The 21,513-nt window shown below is 40.3% G+C and overlaps 1 protein-coding gene across 2 annotated transcripts in view; it reads left to right on the top strand.

The window, feature by feature from the left end:
* ARHGAP28 (Rho GTPase activating protein 28) overlaps positions 1-21,513 on the top strand; it is a 64,361-nt gene that overhangs the window by 25,156 nt on the left and 17,692 nt on the right. The window contains exons 1-5 of one of the 2 annotated variants that reach the window (XM_083622585.1): positions 4,335-4,610; positions 13,702-13,904; positions 17,464-17,681; positions 18,556-18,643; positions 19,844-20,001. In XM_083622585.1, the coding sequence (XP_083478711.1) occupies positions 13,736-13,904; positions 17,464-17,681; positions 18,556-18,643; positions 19,844-20,001 (633 nt within the window). In that variant the 5' untranslated portion in view covers positions 4,335-4,610; positions 13,702-13,735. Of the gene's footprint in view, positions 1-4,334; positions 4,611-13,701; positions 13,905-17,463; positions 17,682-18,555; positions 18,644-19,843; positions 20,002-21,513 lie in introns of those variants that run through there. The other variant, XM_083622584.1, reaches the window with a different exon arrangement.

Genomic DNA, 21,513 nt, shown 5'->3' with positions numbered 1-21,513 from the left:
GAATGCAGTCTTTGAGGTACACCTTATCAACTACTGGGCCTTGGAGTCACTGTGGTTGGAATGCTTAGATCAGGGTGAGGGAGAATTGGGTTCCAGTCCCATTTCACTATAAAGTTCCCTGGGTGACACTGAGTAAGTTACATTCTTTCACAGGAAACTGTGTGGGAAAAACATGGCTCCCCCAAATAAAAACCAGAGCCAGACATTACCTCCCTGTACAATTTCCTCTGAGAGTGATGGAATGTCATTGTGTGTGTCAAATTTTGGGCCCGCTCCCCCCCCCCGCCACATGTGACAAGGCAGTGTTCGGCTTACGGGTTCTGTGTCCAAGTACTCTTGCAGCCCATTTGGTATGAAAGGTTGGACCATGCTGGTGAAAATTCTAAGTTTATGCCATACTGTGACCCTAACTTTGCATGACAGCAGCAAATTCCTCTGTAAAAATCAGGCTTTGCCCCATGGATGCATAAAACTGCAGTTTGGGGCCCATTTTAAGAGCAAAAGGACTGCATAGTGCTTTCAGTGCCCCTTCTCCCCAGAGCTGATCTCCTAACAGTCTATTACCACAAATACTTTTCTGCCCTCCACATACAAACTTGGGTTCCAGCTGTACCAGAGAACCACTACCCCTGCACCTCCACAATAGAATCATATTTGTTTTCTGACTAGTACAACTGGCTCAGTAATAAGAGAAAATTAGATAACTTGCAAGAATCCTGAAATGGCATTCGCATACAACATTGTAAAATGACTGTCACTTCACTGCGACCAAGGGCTTTGGAAGATAAGAAGCAGCACCTGCTGGGGCACAATGCATTCTAAGCTCTGTTTCCACTTTTCAGGTCCTTGGAAAAAAGCTGTGTGGACCTTATAGAAGTCAATAATATGAACCCCAAATTCCAGTCTCATCATGCCCACACTAGCCTTCAGATACCTCAGGCCACACCACTTACACCTCCATGGTGCAAGAGTGACATGGGGGACAAACTGCTGTTATAGCCCAAAAGCAACTCCACAAGGCCTGATGTGGTAATCAGCAATTTTCCTTCTTTGTTACTTTGCCACACCTTTATGGAAAGAAAGGGAATGGCCAGACTATGAATATGACTATTGCCCCATGGAATTTGGCTCTGACACTTCAATCTCACCCCATCCCACTAAACTGAATAAAAGGAATGTTTGACTTCAGTAGCCTACCTTACAAATGTGCTTTGGAAATAATTTCCCTCTCTGCCCATGTCTCCTTAAGACAGCCTGTTCCATTGTTGTAATAATCAGGGCTATGCAGTGTTTGGAAAACTTTGTCTACCATTATGATGACTGATTTAATACTGTCAGTGAAGTTGGGCAAGTGTGTTGCCAGCAATCCCATCTGAAACACGATAAGCTTATCACTTCTGTTAAATTTCCCCACTTTGATCCACCTCTTTTGTGCACTTCCTCAAAGCTCTCCTCAGCAACTTTTTCTTGCAAAAGCTGAGGAAGCATTAGGTTATCATTTTCCAACAAACAGATAAAATGCTTCTTTGGATGATAATTGTGTGGACCAACATGCAGTAGTTTTGTGATGTTAAGCAGAATATTCCAAGTGGTTGAAGAGAAAATGCACTTTCACATAATTGCACCACTCTGTGGAGGAGGTATAATGTTAACATTTCCCAGTAATCACAGGTTGAGTTAAAGAGCTTGTTGGAAGCCTGTGGTGGAATGCTCCAGACTGGACCTGAAATGGTGGGTTTTGTTTATTGTATGAGCCTAACTAGGCATTTCATGCAGGTACTTTTAAAAAAGAAATTGACTGTAGTTTGAGTTCATCATCATCATCATCATTTTTTATTTGTCTGCCACCTTTCCACAGTTAAAAAAACAATGCTCAGGGTGGCTTACAGCATGACAAGATTTACATAATACAAAAGTAATAAACAATAAATAAACCACATCAAAAAAATACACAACCAAATGGGAAACAATTTCCACATAAATCAAAATCTAAAACTTAAGAATACGGCATTAATATCACAGTTTTAAATGACAGAGGTAAAAAATAACAGCAATTTAAACAAAAAACCAAAACAAAATGGAGCCCTCTCTGCCCAGCAGCAGCAGTGGCAGCAGTCCTTTACAGAGCCCATCAGGCCCCGCCCTGAGCCAGGTGGTGAGTGGCAGGACTGGGACCCTCAGGTGCTGAGCAGGGGAGTTAATAAGTTTATTGTTGTAGCCAAAGGCCAGGACAAACCTTTATTAGGCAATAGTATTAATAGAATAACACAGAACAAACATCCATAATATAAAAATCAATAACGACTTTGCCAAGGTCCTGAGCATTAAAATACAGTTTCCCTTCTGCATCTCTGACAGTTCCAATTCAATATTTATTAGCCTTTTAAAAATGAAATCTGCCAGCATCCATGATGTAAGAAAGAAAAGTTACTAGAGACACCAGCAGACTCAAATCCGGCTTGATTTCGGATTAAAACTCCGAATCATCTCAACAATTTATTACAATTTTATTTAACTCCCCTTATTGTTATTTTTTGCAGCCAGTGCATAGAGGGCTACTATTATTATTGTCACTCAAAAGAACCTGAACCATTTTTGCCAGGGTGTGCCTACTTCTTTGTGTGAACAAAGATTTCAGAAAGTGATCTCTGGGTCTCTAACAGAAAATGAGTGATGTCTTCCATCTGAGGTTGATGACAAATACAAAGTCTGTCTGCATATGGGACTTTGTTGTAGAGCCATCCAAGACTGCAGTGAGCATCACTTGGAAGCACAGCTCAGTAACTGCATTTCTAAAGGAAATTTGTGAGAGGTTGGTCAGATAACTAGCTCTGCAATGCTCTCTTCTTGAGAGTGAGTACCAAGGGGGAAAATTGGCTTCTCCTTTCTGAATTCTATCCAGAAAAGCCAATCCCTTATTTGACACTTATTCAAGATCAAAGCAGAGCTCAGTTCTGGAAATTAATAATAGTCTTACAGTTCTTAACAAACTGCTTTCTAGAGCTGCTTATCTTTCAATTCCATATAACACAGCACTCAATGGTATAGTAGCAATAGTAGCATAGTAGCAATTTTCGAAATATTTTAACTGAGCGCAGTTTACTCTTGCCTTAATTGTTGGCCACCCAGATTCTGTACAAAGAAGAGCTGTTGATATTCCTGATGGTAGAGAGCATAGCTAATAATAATAATCATCATCATCATCATCATCATCTACACAGTTTCCAAAACATCAGTAGAGTTCACATCAGAGCACCTGATTTCAACACCATAGAGCATTTCAGTAAGCACCAAATATCTTTGCAGTACCCCTTCTATTACAATAAGATGTGTTGATTGTGTGTAGTTATTAATTGTAGAAGTTATCAAATAGGCCTGAGTTCTGTGACAATTTGCTGGTAGACATCAACAAGATTTGGATAATTGGAGTGTCATGTGCCTTCAGACCATTCTCTTGGCATTCTTCTATTTCTCTATGTTCTCTGGATACATAATTTAGTTACATACAATGGTCAACACTAGGGTTGCCATTTCAAAAAGTAAATTTCGAAGGAGACCATCGAAATGGTAGGGCTTTTTCTTTAACTTTACAAAATTCCCTTTGAGATGTCTTATTTAGACATTTGTTGTTGTTCATACATCTATGTCATGTTTTAGTGTTAAAAATACGGCTAATGTAACGTGATTTCTCAAGATGTGCTAGAGTCACACTACTTGATGATCTTTTCAGAAAGTTCATGCATTTTTTGAGGGTGTTTCCAAAAATCAAAATGCTGGAAGATGCATATAACACATAGAATTCTGTACTCTCCCAAAACCCTGTATTAATTTACACATATTATAACTGCCAATGATGGAATATGGATCCCTGATCCCTTTAGCTACAGTGGTGTTCTAATGCTCTATGGTTATTGTGTGAAACAAATCTTGTTCCAACACTTTTGCAAATGTTAAAAGATCCACCTTGTTACATAGCAGACTTTCCCAAACCATAATGATAAATATTTGTTTTTCTTAAAAGATCTTTCTAAATGTTTTGTGCATTTTCATTTTTTTATATATTGCATTGTGTACTAGCAGTCTGGACAGGGCAGTGTCAATACAAAGAACCTTTTTCATTCCTCTCTTCTCTTTTTTCCTTTCCTTTTTTTAAGTTAATGGCAAATGACTTATAGCCTTCTAGTGGAAAAGAAACAAATCATTTTTTGTCTCTTAGTTTCACTCTCACAACAGGGGCTCTTATGAATCTCCAGGGCTACTAGCGGCTGATTGAGCTTTCATTTCTTTTCTTGGGAAGTGCATGAAAGGTTTTAAGTCTTGACACAAACAGGAAAACAGAGTCCAAGCATTTGTCCTAAAGGCATGAAACCCTAAATAGTCACTGTGCAGTGATAGTCTATTTCCCTCAAGGACCAGCAATTCTCTTGTTCCTTATTCTTTCAAGACTAGAAGCACAAAGCTTTATTTTATCTCATTTTCAACACGCTTTGAAAATTCAGAATGCAAATGCTTGTTTAAGGAAGGCTCTATTGTCACTTGGTTATGGCAAAACTTGTTCTCTCACACTGCCATCTTTAGTATATCTTCACTGAAACTTGGATCGGCTAAAGGTAAGATTTGCATATTTGTGAAGAGTCATTCTTTTCTTGTTTTATTTATGGGTTGAAAATCCTTGTTATATATTGAGAAGATATCTGCATGTATGTAATCATCTTGATGGGCAAAATGGTAAAAAAAAAATTAGTACCACAATACAATGTTTACTGAAACTAAGTTAGTTGCATTTAATTCCCATTGAAATCGAAGGAACTTAAGCTATGGCTAAAATTTCACACTGATTTCATTGTGACTTAAATACAGTCTAATTAGTTTGGCTCAAACACACTTGTTATTCAAAACCCCTGAAAGAAATTGTGGTTAATTCAATAAATTTAATATATATCACAGTTATTGTAATTAAAGAAAGTTTTGAAGCTTAAACCTTAAAGTTATACATGAATGTTCTCAGAAACTAAGAAACCCTCCCCAGGATGTAAAATCCAAGAGATTAAAACTGCCTTGACTGTTCCTCCTCTTCTTATATTAGATACAGAACAATATTATGTCAAATATAGTATATTAAAAGCACGCAACACATAAGATTTTAGCAGATGTAGCCTGTACTTGCACAGGAAGATGCTAAAAAATTCTGTTTAAATCTAGAATGAATGGATTGACCATAAATGACAGCCTTGCCTAACATGCATTTCAGTAGGAAGTGGGCTTTAAAAGCTACATTACAGTAAAAGCCAGGATAAACAATTTGGTAGGCTCATGGGAAGATAGCATTACAACCACTTATTGTGCTTATGTTCCTAGAGTGCTTGCAGAGAGAGACAGAGAGAAGCGAGAAAACCTTCGAAATATGGGAAATCATCCATAAAATATTTGCTCATAGAAGGGATTTATCAGTGCATAAGGGGAAACCTTGCAAAGTTAAAAGGATCCTAATTTTTAACAGCCTTTTTAGAGTAGAACATCTACATGCAGCTGATCAAATAATGCATCACAGGTGCTTGGTGCACCCATACTGTATCATCCTAAGAGGCAACCAATTCTGAACAGGAGGCATGTTTTGAATTGATCAGTGGAGCATCAGCTATGTTGGATTTTCCCTTTGCCACAAACAAAGGGCTCTTGTTAACCCATTCTTTGCAAGTATAGAGAGCAGCAGAGGTTCTGGAAGAGCTACCCCTTTGGGCAGCCTGGCAGTCTGTGCTTGCTTGCTTGCATCTTGGAAAATGAAGTAGCAGCTGAAGTGCACAAGGGAAGAATTCTGAGAGTTGCTGCTTATATGAGAGGAGAAGGCTAAAGAATGCTTACAAACAGGGCTAATGTGGTTAAAGTGAGACTGAAAGTATACAGAACCTATACAAAAAAGGAAGGAGGACTCACTAGTAGAATCTGGTAATTACCAAACGCTTCAAATTCTGATGCTCTTTGTCATCACTTAAACCAGGAGTGAGCTATATCAGGCCCTGGGAACAATGCAGCTCTCTGAATCTCAGTGTTGGGGTCTCACAATAAGCCACACAATATCCCCAGGCCACAACCTCTTTCCCCAGGCTATATCCCCTGGAATGTGACCTTGGACTGTGACAACTCCTCTTGCTTGGTGGGTGAAAAGGTTTGTATTGAAACCTTACTTTACATGGCTGGAATGTAGCTTATACAGTACAAAGGCAAGAATGACATTCATTGGCCTGCCTTCCTTTTCCTTTAGTGCCACCCATTTTTGTCTCTGTCTCTACCCCGCTATCCTCCAGTGCATGTGACATGCACACATCAAAGGTTGCCCAGGAGCAACACCTGAACAGATATATATACAGCCAATTAAATGCCACAGAGGGTTGTCATATACATCTATTATTATTATTATTATTATTATTATTATTATTATTAATGTAACATTTTAAATCATTTTTAAACAATCCCTTTTAAAGTTTGAATCATCGGTAACCAAGTCTTTCCATAGTAGGCAAGGAGTACACTGACGATTTGTTGTGTACGTTTTTAGAAATTCCATTAGGAAGCACTTGGTTTGCAAAGCAATCTATATGTCTCAAAAATAAATCAAATAAATAAATTGAAGCTCAAGTTGTAGTTCTAACAAAAAAACCAGGAAGGTACATAATAACAACCAAATGGTTCTAGCTCTCTCCAGACAATTTTACAAGTTAATATGGCAAGCCAACCAGTGAACAATAACAATTTACTATGCTGTTTTATAAGCAATGTCTTGTATTTATGGCAGTTAATATCTGGATGCTCAGCGTAAGTAAATGTGAAACTAGCATTCCACTGGGAATCACATTTGGAATGATTTTTAGGATGTTGTATTGAATCACTTTTATCAGCCGTGACTTATTTGACAATGATTTTTCCTGGAAGAATTTGCTCCATGTGCTGCATATTTTGATATACTCCTGACTAGGCCACTGTAACACAATCCATGTGCAAATTTTAAAAAGAAAGAAAAAAAGTTGTTTGGAAGTTGCAACAGGGGCTGAATGGGGCAGCCATGTTAATGTATTGTGGTGTTAGTCACATAGAGCATAAAACATGGATCCTCTGTGAGCTCCAGTGACTACTAGCTTGCACCAAGCTACCGGTAAATTCAAAGTGCTAGTGCTTCCCTTTATGAACCAGGTCCACTTGAGGGAATGATTTCCTGTAAGTTTTTTGACTGGTTGATTTTCTGTCACATTAGTGTGATGAGGGGTTTTTTGTGGGTGTTGAACAAATTATGGAAGCAATTGCACATTAAGGTTTGTCATATTGCTAGGCTTTAAAGACAAGCTTTTCATGGTTGATGTCTAATTGCTCTACTCTATATATTTTCTGATGCTTTTAAGCTTTCTTCTTGTTCTCTGCCTTGAGAACTGTTATACCAAAATGTGGGCTATACATTTTCTAAGTAAATAATTGGATTATACCTCCCTTGCCTTTAGATCTGAAGGTGGTTACTTATACCCAGTGCTTTTTTTCTGGGGGCGGGCAGCGGTATGCATACCCCTAAACATTTTGTGAATCTAAGTTTGGCCTCATTGAGGGGCACTATTTCAATATGAGTAGGAAAATGAGAGCACCCCTAAACATTTTTTAGAAAAAAAGCACTGCTTATAACTGATATGCAAGGTTTGCCAGACACACATTTTGAATAATGCATTGTCAATTGCTCTTACAATGTTGTTTACTCTTTCATGGAACTGAAACAAGGAGAAAAATACCTTGAGTAGCAATAAGGCTTTACTCTACTGCCCATGGTTTCCTAAAACATATTGTCAGCATTAGATTGGAGATAAGCGTGTTTCACTCATGTCTCCTGCACCTGTTCAAGGGATTAATCACAAAGTTAGTACATTGCCTTGTGCAACACAAGAAGCCATGTGGCTATTCAAAACATTCATGTTGTCTTTGATTCAGAAGTAGTCATTTAAGAACAAAGAAGAAGAAGAAGAAGAGGAGGAGGAGGAGGAGGAGGAGGAGGAGGAGGAGGAGGAAATAAACCAGTATAAATGACATCTGGCTTTTTCTTCCCTTCCTTCTTTGCTTGTTGAATTATTTAGACTTCTCCCAATTTCCAGGTTTCTTAAGTTTGCAGTAGCAACTGTATCTTGTACTTGTTATAAATAATTTGTATAGCAGCATGTGAGTTGCTGGCAAAGCCCTGCTCAAAGCCACCCTGCCGATTCAGCTGCTGTTTTTTTACTCTTGTTTTATTTCAGTGATGCTACAGGGTGTACAGTGCAGACTGCAGCCTTGGCAAAAATGGGAAATAGTACATAGTGTTTGCTAGAGATATTAGTACCTCCCTCAGACACCACTAGAAGTCCTTGAATACAAAGAATTAGATATATCCCCATTTTACGGCAAGTGTGATATGATCCATCTTCTCATGTGGCAACTTCAATGTATGCATCCAAACCCTTATCCTATTCCAGTTCTTAATCACAGAGCTGCATAGTCTAGTTGTATTTCAATCCTGTTCAGGGTTTAAGTCCACCAATTTATCCATCTGTAAGCTTTTAGTACTAATTTTAATTTAGTCTTGGTTCAGATAGTAGTGTTTACTATTCTTCCCTGCTCTCTCTTTGGGTATATATTATACACTTGTGTATTTTAGTATACTCTGAGACGTAGAATATTCCAGTATATCATAGCAACATAAAGTAATATAAGTACTAGGGGTGCAAGTCGGATTAATCTAAAAGCCTTTAATTGACAAAAAGTTGGGCCCTGATTATTTGGACAGCAGAATTAACTTTTTTAAAAAAGTTAACACGTATAAGAACTTTTTAAAAAAAAGATAGCAGCAAGCAGCATATTTGAAAAAATATTCTGTCACACATAAGGGAATGACTCTTTTAGGCTGGTGGCTGAAGTCTAGACGTGCATGATTATCCAAATTATTTTATTTAACAAAATGTGTATACCTGTAAGCATTCCACAGTTTTTTAAAAAATAAAACCATTAAAATTATTGATTAAAATACCGGTAGGTATTTAAAATATTCAAATGATTATTAAAATCCAGAATAGCTAAAAAGAAATAAAACGCACATGACTTATGTATGGACAGGCTTGCCTAAACAAAATGTTTCAAGCAGGCAGCAAAAAGAGTACAACAAAGGTGTCTGCCTGATGCCAACAATCAGGGAGTTCCATAGTATGGGTGCTGCCAGATTCAGACTGATTTCTTACAAGTGTTGGAATTACCGTATTTTTCGTCCTATAGGGCGCACCGGCCCATAGGACGCACCTCGTTTTTGGGGGGGAAATGAATAAAAAAAAATTATTTTCCCTCCCCAGCCGCGGCTGCAGCCCCAAGCCTTGCGCACACCTGCCCGAAGCACGGGGCGCCCTCTGGAGGGCTCCCCATGCTTTGGGCTGCAGGCTGCCGCCCCAAGCCTCACGCGCCCTGCGGGACCTCCCGCCGGGCTTGCAAGGCTTGCGGATAGCTTCCTGAAGCCTGGAGAGCTAGAGGCATCGGTGCGCACCGACCCCTCTCACTCTTCAGGCTTCAGCGAAAGCCTGCATTCGCCCCATAGGACGCACACACATTTCCCCTTCATTTTTGGAGGGGGAAAAGTGCGTCCTATGGGGCAAAAAATACGGTAGTATTATGTGCAACCTGTAACAGTGCCGGTTCTGCATGTTAAAACAGTCAATGGGGATATAAGGAACGTGAGGAATAAGGGGAAGTATGCACCCCCCAAACAGTTGGCCATATGCAAATTAATGCAGATTTGATTGACCAAGCAATTAAAACACAAACGGTGGGTGACCTATGAGTATCCCTTATAACACGCCACCAGGTCAGTTGTATACTTTTCACTATGTAGCAATCTGGGGCTGCTGAAAATACCATGAAAGGTGCCAAGAAGGCAGATGATGATGTACAATATCTGCATTTTCTCCTACACTACTCCCTACCTGCTGTAAGGCAAAACTTTCTGTATCACACAACAACAACAAAGATTGGATGAAGAGACCACAGAGAAACAGAGCAAGAGAAGTTGAGGCTGCACTCGGCTTCCCTGCTCTGGGAGAGATGTAAAATATATGTTTTGGTTGCTAGCTGGCAACTACCAGTTGCATTCACACACCAAATTGTCCATTCCTTGGTATGTTTGGGTAGTGCATCATCTGTGACCACTGTGATCACTGAATTGTGGGGTAGTGGTTGTTTCATATTCTATGTCCAAGACTTCTTTGGATTTCATACAAGAGTGATTAGTGAAACATTAACATGTCAGAAGCAGCAACAGTTTTCAAGCAATGCTGAAGCAGAAATCAGATTTTCAAGCCTGAAACTAATGTAACATCATATTCTAAGTTTCTCAATCTCTTAAAAATGCAACCTGTGAATGATTTCTAAGTTGATGAAAGGAAGAACTGAGGCAGGTGAGCTCTGATGTAGAACAACATTGGGCTTTTCTGTTGTACAGTGTTTATCTTCTAATATAACGGCTTTGAAACAATGCACTCCTAATTTGCAATTTCCTCATTTTTCTGTACATGAGCACATGTGCCCACTGCTCCGGCTTGTGTCCCAGAGAGGCAGGGTGAACATAATGGGTGTAAAGCAAGATTCATCACTTATGGATGAAACGGCGCTCCTCGCTTATCCTGGCTGCTCATCAAGATAGCTTTTCTCAGAGACATTAGGCTTTACTTTCTGCAGCAATAAAGCTGCCAATAAAGCAAAATTAAGGCAACAGCTATAACAAACTCCAAGGAAATTACCAGGTAGCCATACAAGTACAGAGTTTTACTAGATGTCCATATTTACTGTAAATTATTCAGTTTAATTTGTAGAAAGAGCCATAGTTCAGTGATAGAGAATGTGCTATGCAGATCAACTCCCTGGTGTCTTCAGGATCTTTGGTAGAATTTTCTTCTTGAAATGTGAGTTGTTACAAGCTGCATGATACAGTTCTGAGCATTTATAATGCAGATGGACTATAACACAATAGTTGTGCATATGCTTTGCATGTAGAAGTTCCCCGTTTCAATTCCTGGCTTCTCTGGGTAGAAGGTGAGTTAGCAAACGATAGGAGAGGCCTCTTCTAGAGAGTCTCTGTGAAGCAGCAGTAGCCAATGTTGGCTTAGATGACATGACTCAGTTTGTGGCAGATCTAATAGTTAATGTGCTGACTGAATAGATACTGTAGTAGGGCTTTTGTGAGTCAACTAAGCAAGCCTGGTTACAGATTAAAGGCCCTACTTCCTTTATGCTAACTGCTTTGGGGCAAACATTCATGATTACTGGAGCTTCGTATCCATGTAATGATATACGGTTGATTCTAAAGTTACAGTAAATGTAAAAAAGTATTGCATGTCATCTTTAAATTACGCCTTTTCAGTATTTATCCAGACTAATTATTCTGCTTCATACTCAGTGCCTGAACATAATGATCCACTGCTATCCAAATAAGAACCCTCTCTATAGACGAGGATTAAATATGTCTGTTAACTACAATGTGGTTCTGTTGCTGCCCTTCTGTTCTATGGATTCTTCGCTATGCATCGCTTAATTGAATGGAAAGCACAGTCATTCTGCTATCATTACTCAGCCTCTGATTAGGTGTCACTAAACTAGCTCTTTGTGTAGTATGATTTATTTAGCCTTGGAGTACATGAATGTAACTGCTAATTAGATTGATAAAGCCTATACAACAATCAATGTGTCTGATCGACTTTTAAATGTTGCACCAGTATTATGCAGAGACATGGTAAAAATCTATGTGTATCAGCAAGGAAAATAACTAATCCCTGTTTTCCATGTTACTAATGGAAACATAATGGTCCATGAAGCTCATGATCTTTCTTTGCCAACAAAGTGATTTCCCAGGGAGCTTTTCTTTTGCAATTTTTTTCTGGGATGAAGTTAATCTAAGACCAGGATGCATTGGAACCATTTTATGCAATAAACACTTGGCAAATGGCAACTTCATGGTGGTGTTTGTTTTACACTGGGGGGAGTTCTCAACCCCACCAATCATCCAACCCAGACAGCATCATTCTATATATTTCCCACATATTTTATTAAATGCATCTGGCTTAAAATTGAACCCCACAGATCTCATGTTGAGCTGTTCAAACTGATTTTGGCTGTGTGATCAACTTCACAGCAGTTGGAAGGTAGGTCAGGTCAGTGGAATAAGCCAAACATTTTGAATTAATAGACTAATGATAAATAAAATTCCAGGTTAGCTGAATTCCAACAGTTTCACTTTCTTATACAGCAAGCCCAAAACGTATACAGAGGTTATGTTCTGGGGGTGGTGCCTAAAGCCAAAATTGCGTACTGTATGGGGTTTAATGGCTGGTGAGATTGCCAAAGTCATTTTTCTTTTCTGTCCCGTTTTTAAAAAAATCTCTTCCTTGCTTTGCACGTAAAACTGAACACACACACGTTAAATCTGAAGCTCAGTGACACAGGTTGCTTACTATCACAGTTCCATTTATAGTGCTATCACAATGCTGTCACATGTTAATGTGTTTCACATGTTTAACTTTCTTCATGCAAAAATAAAAATGAGTGTAAAAGTGAAGCTGCCATAGGCTGTTATCTGAAAAAAATATTAACTAGAAATAATCTTTATTTCAGTCAATAGGACACCTCCTTATAAAATGGTTTTAGAGTCATGCCACTATTAGTAATGAGTATGTGTCTGGTTTTCACCTATTATTTTGAGCAAATTGCAAATACTTCTGCAATTTAGAGATTACTGATGTGTTTATATTTTAAATTTGTGTTGAGTAGCTGTGATTTTGCCTGTGAGTATGTTACATAGATTTGTTTAATATTGTTGGTTATTTTAGATTTTGCAAGCATTACACAATCTGTTCTGTGTTTGTTATATGGTTGGTAGAACACCCTGTTGCTGGGACTATAAACTCTTTCTGCCTAATATGGAAGTGTGCATCACTAATTGGGGCTAACTGAAGTGATGAAGGTGTGAGGCGTGGGGATGGCAAGGTTCATGGTCAGTATTCTCCCTCTAGGAGGCTGGAAACATTTTAATTCCTTCACAGTGACTGACAGAGAATGTAATCCAAGCAAGCCATATTATGCTCCTTATTCTCTTTAGCCATCAGCTAAAGTCATGCTGGCCACATGACCCAGAAAAACTGTCTGCGGACAAACGTCGGCTCCCTCGGCCAGTAAAGCGAGATGAGCGCCACAACCCCAGAGTCGTTTGTGACTGGACTTAACTGTCAGGGGTCCTTTACCTTTACCTTTTTAAAGGTTGAAAAAAACCTCTTCCAACCTATGGGCGGAAATTAAGCAGATATTGATTTCATGCTATGTGTAGCCAAACAACAAACAAGCAGGAAGACAGCTTTCTGCTTAAGGCTGAAGCTTCCGGGTTGATGGTTTGACAAACTATTAGCGGCTGTGAGAGGCTTTAGATTCAGCCAGCATAAGCGCTCAGCTGGTTTGAGGAAGTTACATGCTTCCTGCTGAACTGGGGTTGAGAATGTAGGAATGGCATAGCCATGGCTAAGCCGGGGGAGCCCCAGATCCACCTACTCCACCCACTTATTCCAGCAGATTTTAGATTTGAATTGTGCTGTTAAGTCTTTGCAAATACACTCACAACTTGACTAGTAAGATTCTTTTTTTAATTCTTTAATCTGTGTCTTTCTACAGGAAATCTCTTCCTCGATGCCAAAGAATTAACAGAATGCTGTCCAATGAATCCTTGCGGCCTCCAGTGTACAGCCGCTCCAATTCTCAAGCCTCTGTTGACAGCACTTCTATGGAAGATTTCTGGTGTGAGGTAGAAAATATCAAAGAGAACACAGAAGATAGGCAAGATGAGCAAACCCTATTAGATGTCAAGGCTCCGGATGGTGTGTATAGACACTTCAAATACATCCTTACATGTGCTTGCCTTACATTGTGCTGGCAAAATGGGACTTCACCCCCTCTCCACCTGCGCCCTCCCCAGATCTGCTTCAGAGAGGCAGGAGAGTGCCCAAAATGGCATGCAGGAGGAGGCGAGGGGTGATGCACAAGAACTGCTTGTGCTGATGGAATGATGTCCTTAGCACATTAAATACAACCCATTACATCTGCTTTAAAATTGCAAATTCTTTGAAAAACTCCGTTTTACATAAATAACTGGGTACAATATATAAGTAGTAAATTTCACAGCTTTCTGGACTGCACGTTATATGTGTATAAAATATAGGTGTAGTAATTTAAGAAAAATGCAGGTGTTCAATGAGTGGTGCATGTATTGGGCACAATCCACCTGTGACAGTATAGGCCACAGTCTGTGCCGTAAGAGAGGAGGGAGGGAGGCAAACACCAGGTAGCTCAGTCCCATCCTTCACCACTGCAACCACATGGATATTTCCCCCCCCCTCAAAAAAAAACATCTTGATCTGCTAAACAGTCCTTTGACATCTGGAACATTTTTAACTAATCTCACATTCTCTCTCTATTGTGGGTAGACTGGTTAGGTAATAAATTAATTAAACGTGGTGTGAATAAGACCTCATACAAACTCAGATTTTTGTAGTTAACAGTTTTTTTAAAGTATGTTCTTTTTTAAAAAGAAAACTTAAAAGTTTTAAATATCTTCTCTATAGTCATACAAGTTGTGGAATATTATAAAGCTGCCTTATAATTCATCAAAGGCTGCACCTTAATTGGCTCACTCGTGTTTTTAAACAGTAACATCTTTAAAATCTTGGCAACTGTCCAGCCAGCATTAAGGTCATCTTTTCAGTCCCTCTGATTTCAAGTGGAGTAAATTCCCTGGAGCTAAGCAACTTTTATGTAATAAATTATTGTTGCGCGGACTGCCCTGGTTGAAATTATCAATTTGTCCCTTGACACGGGGACATTCCCAGGGGAACTGAAGGAAGCAGTGGTGTGTCCACTCTTAAAGAAAACTTCATTAGATCCCTTAGACCTATCCAATTACCGCCCAGTTTCAAATCTTCCATACCTGGGTAAGGTAATTGAGAGAGCGGTTGCTGAACAGCTTGGTAGGTTTCTGGAGGAAACATCGGCATTAGATCCATTTCAGTCCGGTTTCTGTCCTGGTTTTGGGACGGAGACGGCTCTGGTTGCCCTAACAGATGATCTCCGTAAACAACTGGATCGAGGCGGGTCAGGACTGCTGATCCTTTTAGATTTGTCAGCAGCCTTTGACATGGTCGATCATGATCTTCTGGACCACTGCCTCGCAGACATGGGGATACAGGGCATAGCCCGTAACTGGCTGTGCTCTTTTATCTCTGGTCGGGGACAGAGGGTGGCACTAGGGAGGGAAATGTCGTCGTGCCACTCCTTGGTGTGTGGAGTGCCGCAGGGCGCAATTCTCTCCCTGATGCTTTTTAACATCTTTATGTGCCCCCTTGCCCAGATTACCCGGAGCTTTGGGCTGGGCTGTCACCAATATGCTGATGACACTCAGCTCTATCTGCTGATGGATGGCCACACCGACTCGGCCCCGAACACACTGACCAGATGCTTGGAAGCTGTGGCTGGATGGTTTCGTGGGAGCCGATTGAAACTAAATCCTTCAAAGACAGAGGTCCTATGGCTAGGTCGGGATAGCACGGGGATGGGGGCCAACTCCCTTCTCTTGCGGGGGCCCAATTAGTGCCATTGCCTTCCGTTAAGAGTTTGGGTGTAATCCTTGATGCCTCCCTTTCCATGAAGGCGCAAGTTACAGCAACAGCCAAGGCGACATTTTTCCACCTTCGCCGCATCAAGCAGTTGGTCCCTTACCTTTCCCGCCCCGACCTGGCCACAGTGATCCATGCGACGGTCATCTCCAGGCTTGACTACTGTAATTCGCTCTACGCGGGGCTGCCCTTGAAGCTGTCCCAGAAACTCCAGCGGGTGCAGAATGCTGCAGCGAGGCTCCTCACGGGGTCTCTGCCATGGGAGCATATTCACCCAGTGCTTTTCAAGCTGCACTGGCTCCCGGTGGAGTACAGGGTCAGATTTAAGGTGCTGCTTTTGACCTTTAAAGCCCTTCACGGCCTAGGACCCTCGTACCTACGGGACCGCCTCTCCTGGTATGCCCCACGGAGAGCCTCAAGGTCCATAAATAACAACACCCTAGTGGTCCCAGGCCCTAAGGAAGTTAGATTGGCCTCAACCAGAGCCAGGGCCTTTTCAACTGTGGCTCCGGCCTGGTGGAACACCCTGCCTCATGAGACCAGGGCCCTGCAGGAGCTGATTTCTTTCCACAGGGCCTGTAAGACAGAGTTGTTCCGCCTGGCCTTTGGCTTGGAGCCAATTTGATTCCCTCCCTCTCTTTCTTTTTTCTTTTCCTTCTCCTCCTGCGATGAGGCTACATTTTAATATTTTAATGTTCCATTATTTTAATGTTGTATTTTATTTTTGTTTTTAAATTGTAATCATTCATCTTGTTTTTATTATTGCTTGTAAGCCGCTCTGAGCCTGGCCTTGGCTGGGGAGGGCGGGGTATAAATAAAAAAATATTATTATTATTATTATTATTATTATTATTATTATTATTAACTCTCCCACTGAAATCAGTGAAGCAGGCAGAATGACCCAAAATGTGTTCATTTCTGAGTACTCCCACATAGGTCAGTAGGACTTACTTCCTAGCAAGTCTGCTTAGCGTTGCAGGTTTTAAAGTGCTTAACGTTGCCTAGATTATGCCCAGGCTCTCTAAATGTATCCCAAACAGAGATCCTTTATATATTGTATTTTTTAAAAAAGTATGTGAAAGTGCCATTGAGGCAACCTGGAGGTTAAATATCAGCTAGGAGACAGGAGAATGAGTTATTAGTCCTGTTTGTGGTCTTCCAAACAGTTTCAGAAGACGCATACAGTTTCATTGGCCTCAGGGGCCGAATCAATGAGTTGGTCATGCTGCTATACTGAGATTGTGTTGATAAAGATTACGAGGAAGCATTCTCTCAGGCTGGGAGAGGGAAAACTTCACTTTCTTGGAGCAGATGGCAATTTAATTTTCTATGTCTGTGTCTGCAAGACTAGTCCAACATTTTCTGAGAGGCTTAAGAATTGGCTGGAATATGATTTTCTAATTTCCTTTTTTAATGCCTGTCACTTCTTTACTTTCCCCCCATAAAACTGTGGGTTCTGTTCAGCTAAATCATTGTGTGTGTGGAAAGAGTTTCATGTGCACAATGGAATGTCCATCACCCTCTTTCCCCATACATCCTCCACCCCACCCCCCAATGATCTTAACACTCTCTGCTTACCTACTCTCTCAAGGCTTCCATTGCCCATTGGGACCCAGCTCCCCATTTGAGGATCAACTGCCGCATGCAGATTTGAGGCCAGATGTTCCAAAGAGCAGAACTTATTAAGGAATTTTGTGCTGCTGCTGCTGCTGCTGCTTCCCTTTCCCACTCCTTATTGCCATATTAACACATGCCTACTCTTCCACAGAAGGGGAGCTGGAAGCTGAATGGTTGCAAGATGTCGGTCTGTCTACATTAATATCAGGCTCTGAAGAGGAAAATGGAGAAGCACTGCTGTCCACGCTGACCCGCACTCAAGCAGCAGCAGTGCAAAGGAGATATAACACCTATACTCAAACCATGAGAAAAAAGAATAAACACGCAGTCAGAGATGTGCGTGATATTTTTGGTATTCATGACACTCCTGTAAGTAGTATGTTTATTACTTTGGAAATTGTTGAACTTTCCTTTATTAAGGATAAGGGTTCGGTTTAAAGGGCCTTTGGGCATACTAGTGTGCACCCAAATGTTGAGGAAATGCACTGAAAACACACCTTGAATTTTCCAACCTGCAAGTTAAGCAAATGTGCATTTTTCCAGGAAAAAGTGCTGCATCAGTTTGCTTAGCTTTGTATAACCTGTCCCTGTTTAAGAGCCCATACATTAGAAGACTATATAAAGATGGTAATTAGTAGCAGAAACAAAAATATTCTGATAATCCTGAATGTACAGCAGAGGCCAACTTCTTTCCACCTGCCCTTGTGATATGGATTCATCTGAGGAACTGATGCATTGTATCTGTAATTCTGCCAATTCCCCCCCCCTTTTTTGGTGCTTAGTGCACCCCAGACCCCAGACACTCATGCATCTCTCTCACATGCACACCACAGACATCTGTTCCTTTCATAACAGACCACATATACCTCCTTCCCACTGCCTTCTCTCTCCTTTCTTTCACACTCTCACACACATATATATCTTCCTTCCTCTGCCCACATGCATCTCTGCTTCATCCAGACCACACTTACACACAGGCCCCATTCTCTCTGCCCAAGTGCATTCATTTCAGTTACACACAGAGAGTGTACTTGAGCACTCCCTACACACTTTCACAGATGAAGGAAGTGTGTCTCATAAAAAATAATAATAATCAGCTGCCGCCACCACCCAGGTGCCCATTAGGTGCGGATATCTATAATAATGCATCCTATAAAAAGTAAATCATAGAACAAAAATAAAACTTGCACAAACTTCATATTGCATCTTTGTATTAATAATTATTATGCTTTCTTGTCCTCAGCCCACATTTGAGGCCATACCAGTGTCACCTGTTGCAACCAATGGCATCCAACTTCCTGCACAGAAACCAGGTTGGGAAAAGGTTAACTGTAAGTGCACACTAAGCAAACACAGGGATTCTTGGTCCATGGTAACATTGCCTTATTTTATAGGCTATTATTTATTCATAATTATCTCTGAGCAAGCCCTACCGAACTCACTGGGACTTCTGGTTTGAAACCCACTGCCAGTGTACTAAATGAGCAAAATATTTGTGCTTTTATTAGGTACTGCCATTGGCAAAGTGATTATGGCCTAATCCCAGTTAATATAGGTTGTGTTCGTAAATGACAAAGGGCACAATCTGGCTAAAATCAAGCACTTTTAAGTTCCATTATTTCAGTGTTGGGGAGAAAAGCACACACAGCTTTCTGATAACAGCACAGCTTCCGTCTTTTCTCCACTCCTTTTCCTCATCTCTTCCTCTCTAGGTCAGGGGTAGCCAGTGTGATGCCGTTCATATGTTCTGCCCTATAATTTCCATTGCATATGGCTGTGGCTGGTTGAAATTGTAGTTCAACAACATCCGGAGAAATCTACTTTGGCTACCGCTGCTCTAGCAAAGCCATTTCACGTGCCTGGATGCTGCACTGCTAATGCTGTTGACACTAAGCCAAGAAATGGAGTTATCTTGCTCCATCACTCTGTGGTAGCAATAGCAGGAGCAGCATTCTTCTGGGTACTCTTTCGGTAATGCACGAAGAATTATCTAGGTTATACCTAATGGTGCTGGTGTGCAAAATGTTCACAAGGGGGATGCACAGAATTGCATTCCTTGGAATATCCTTACCCAGGTGTTGCTTTCATCGTTAATGCCATAGCAATAAGCCATTAAGTGCCTCACCATTTCTTCACTGTCAGATGCTGTGTCTGTATCAGAAACTCAGTAAAGAATGGAAAGGAGATTTCAGTTACAAATATATGCAAGGCTTATGTGAATCTGCAAATGGCCGCCATCTATAGTTAGCCTTCACTGTAGGCAAATACTGATGGTTTAAAACAAGAGTGAGGAAGCTGTGGCTCTCCCGGATGTTGCTGGACTACAACATCCTCTTCTCTAACCAATGGCTATGCTGGCTGGGACTGATTGGAGTTGGAGTCCAGCAACAATGGAGAGCTAATTGTTTCCCACCCCCGTTTAAAGATCTTCTGACTGGAATGATTGCTGCTTTCTCAGTGGCTAGCAGTTTTCTTTCTCTGTTATTCCTCCACAGAGAACACAGTATTCACTAAAAATCTCTTAATTTTAGCTGGTAGCTGCCTAGAATGTGAATTCGAGAAAGACAGTCAGTTGGTGAAAGAAGAACTATCTTTTGAGGTCTCCTTCTCCGAATCAATTGTGGTTATTCCAAAGCACAGAGAATGGCACAAAAACCAAAGATTAAGAAAGGATGAATCTTCCTTGCCTGTAAGTTGAAGCTCTTCCTATTTCGACATTATTTAATCCATTAGTTGGTTTCTGCTTTCTACTACAATGGCTATCTTAAAAAAAGATTACAGTACCTTGTGTGTCTTTTTGTTGGGGTTGTGGGAAGGAGCAGACCTTGTTTTAAATGTTATGGTTGTGACAGTTTTATCTGTGGTATTTATCTTGTTAAGTTGCTTTGAGACTTCTTATTTTGTATAAAGTGACTTACAACTATAAACAACAACGATGATGATGATGATGATGATGATGATCATAATAATAATAATAATAATAACGTTTGTTGGGTAGCTGCTGGATTACTGGGGATGGTTACTAGGTGAGTAACAAGTTGCATAGATGAAGCTACCAAAATTGCCCACCCTGGGACTTGCCTTGTTTTGGACGACTCACAATATTTTCATGTTGGAACAAAAGAAGGATTGCCCCTGACAGAAGTATGCCTCAGGAGCAAATTACAAAAGACAAGAGATAATCTGTTCATTTACTTCTTCCTGAGTCCACTTCATCACCTCCTTTTCTTTTTGTTAAAAAGAAATGCCTAATAAAGTCAAAGCATTGTTCATGGATCAATTTTAACATCAGTAAAGCTGGATCAAAATCAAAGTATGCCCTGAAGAATGGATGCTGCCTCAAGAATTCATCCATTCATTCCATTCCATTTCTCTACCACTTTATATTATGAAGGGGGGGGGGACTCAATGCGGTTTACAACCTACATGAAAACATCAAATAAAACATTACAGAAGAAAATCAAATATTGAAAAAAATACATTCAAAGCAACATAATTGACAGGAAACTATTATCTTAAAATATTTCAGAATGAGACATTACAAAGGAAGGTCAAGTATATAATACACATTTAATGACAAAATAATAAGTGGCAAAATTGTGAGGGAAATCCCATAATATAAAAAACATGAACAAATAGCTTTTTCCCCCTTACTGTTAAACAAAATTTTAAAAGGATGAATGCCATAATTCATTGCCCTGCCAAGCTGTGTTGCTGGACCACTATAGCTGTCTCCTAATAGTTTCTAAACAGAGTTTCATTTATGTAAATAATGCATGAATTCAGTTCTCAGCGGGTTTCTTTGCCCTTTAACATTAAAGTAATTTATTGTAATTGAATAATGCAGGCAAGATGGCCTGTGTTCAGACATTCTTGTATCTTAGTCCTGTACCAAAGCCATTAGACTTCCACCCCTCAGCTTTCCCTGGGGATGTGTAAACTTGTATTTGTATTCATACCAAATTACTTCAGAGGTTCTCATAAGATGGGGAAAGGCAGAAACTGCCCTTCCACACAGGTAGCCAATTATCTGTAGACTTTTGTAACTGGTTGGATGTCCGCTTATCAATCTGTGGAAGTAAAATATCAGATGATTTCTAAAACCACAAACTATGCATATGAATGTAGGGTCCAAAGAAGTATGGAGCTTTCCGTAAGTTCTCTGCTTGAACACTATGCAATACTATGGGATGTGTTTCTG

The sequence above is a fragment of the Podarcis filfolensis genome, assembly GCF_964270895.1.
Source record: "Podarcis filfolensis genome assembly, chromosome: 7".
NCBI lineage: Eukaryota > Metazoa > Chordata > Lepidosauria > Squamata > Lacertidae > Podarcis > Podarcis filfolensis.
Note: the sequence above shows the minus strand (reverse complement) of the source record. Positions and strands in the feature narration are given on the sequence as shown.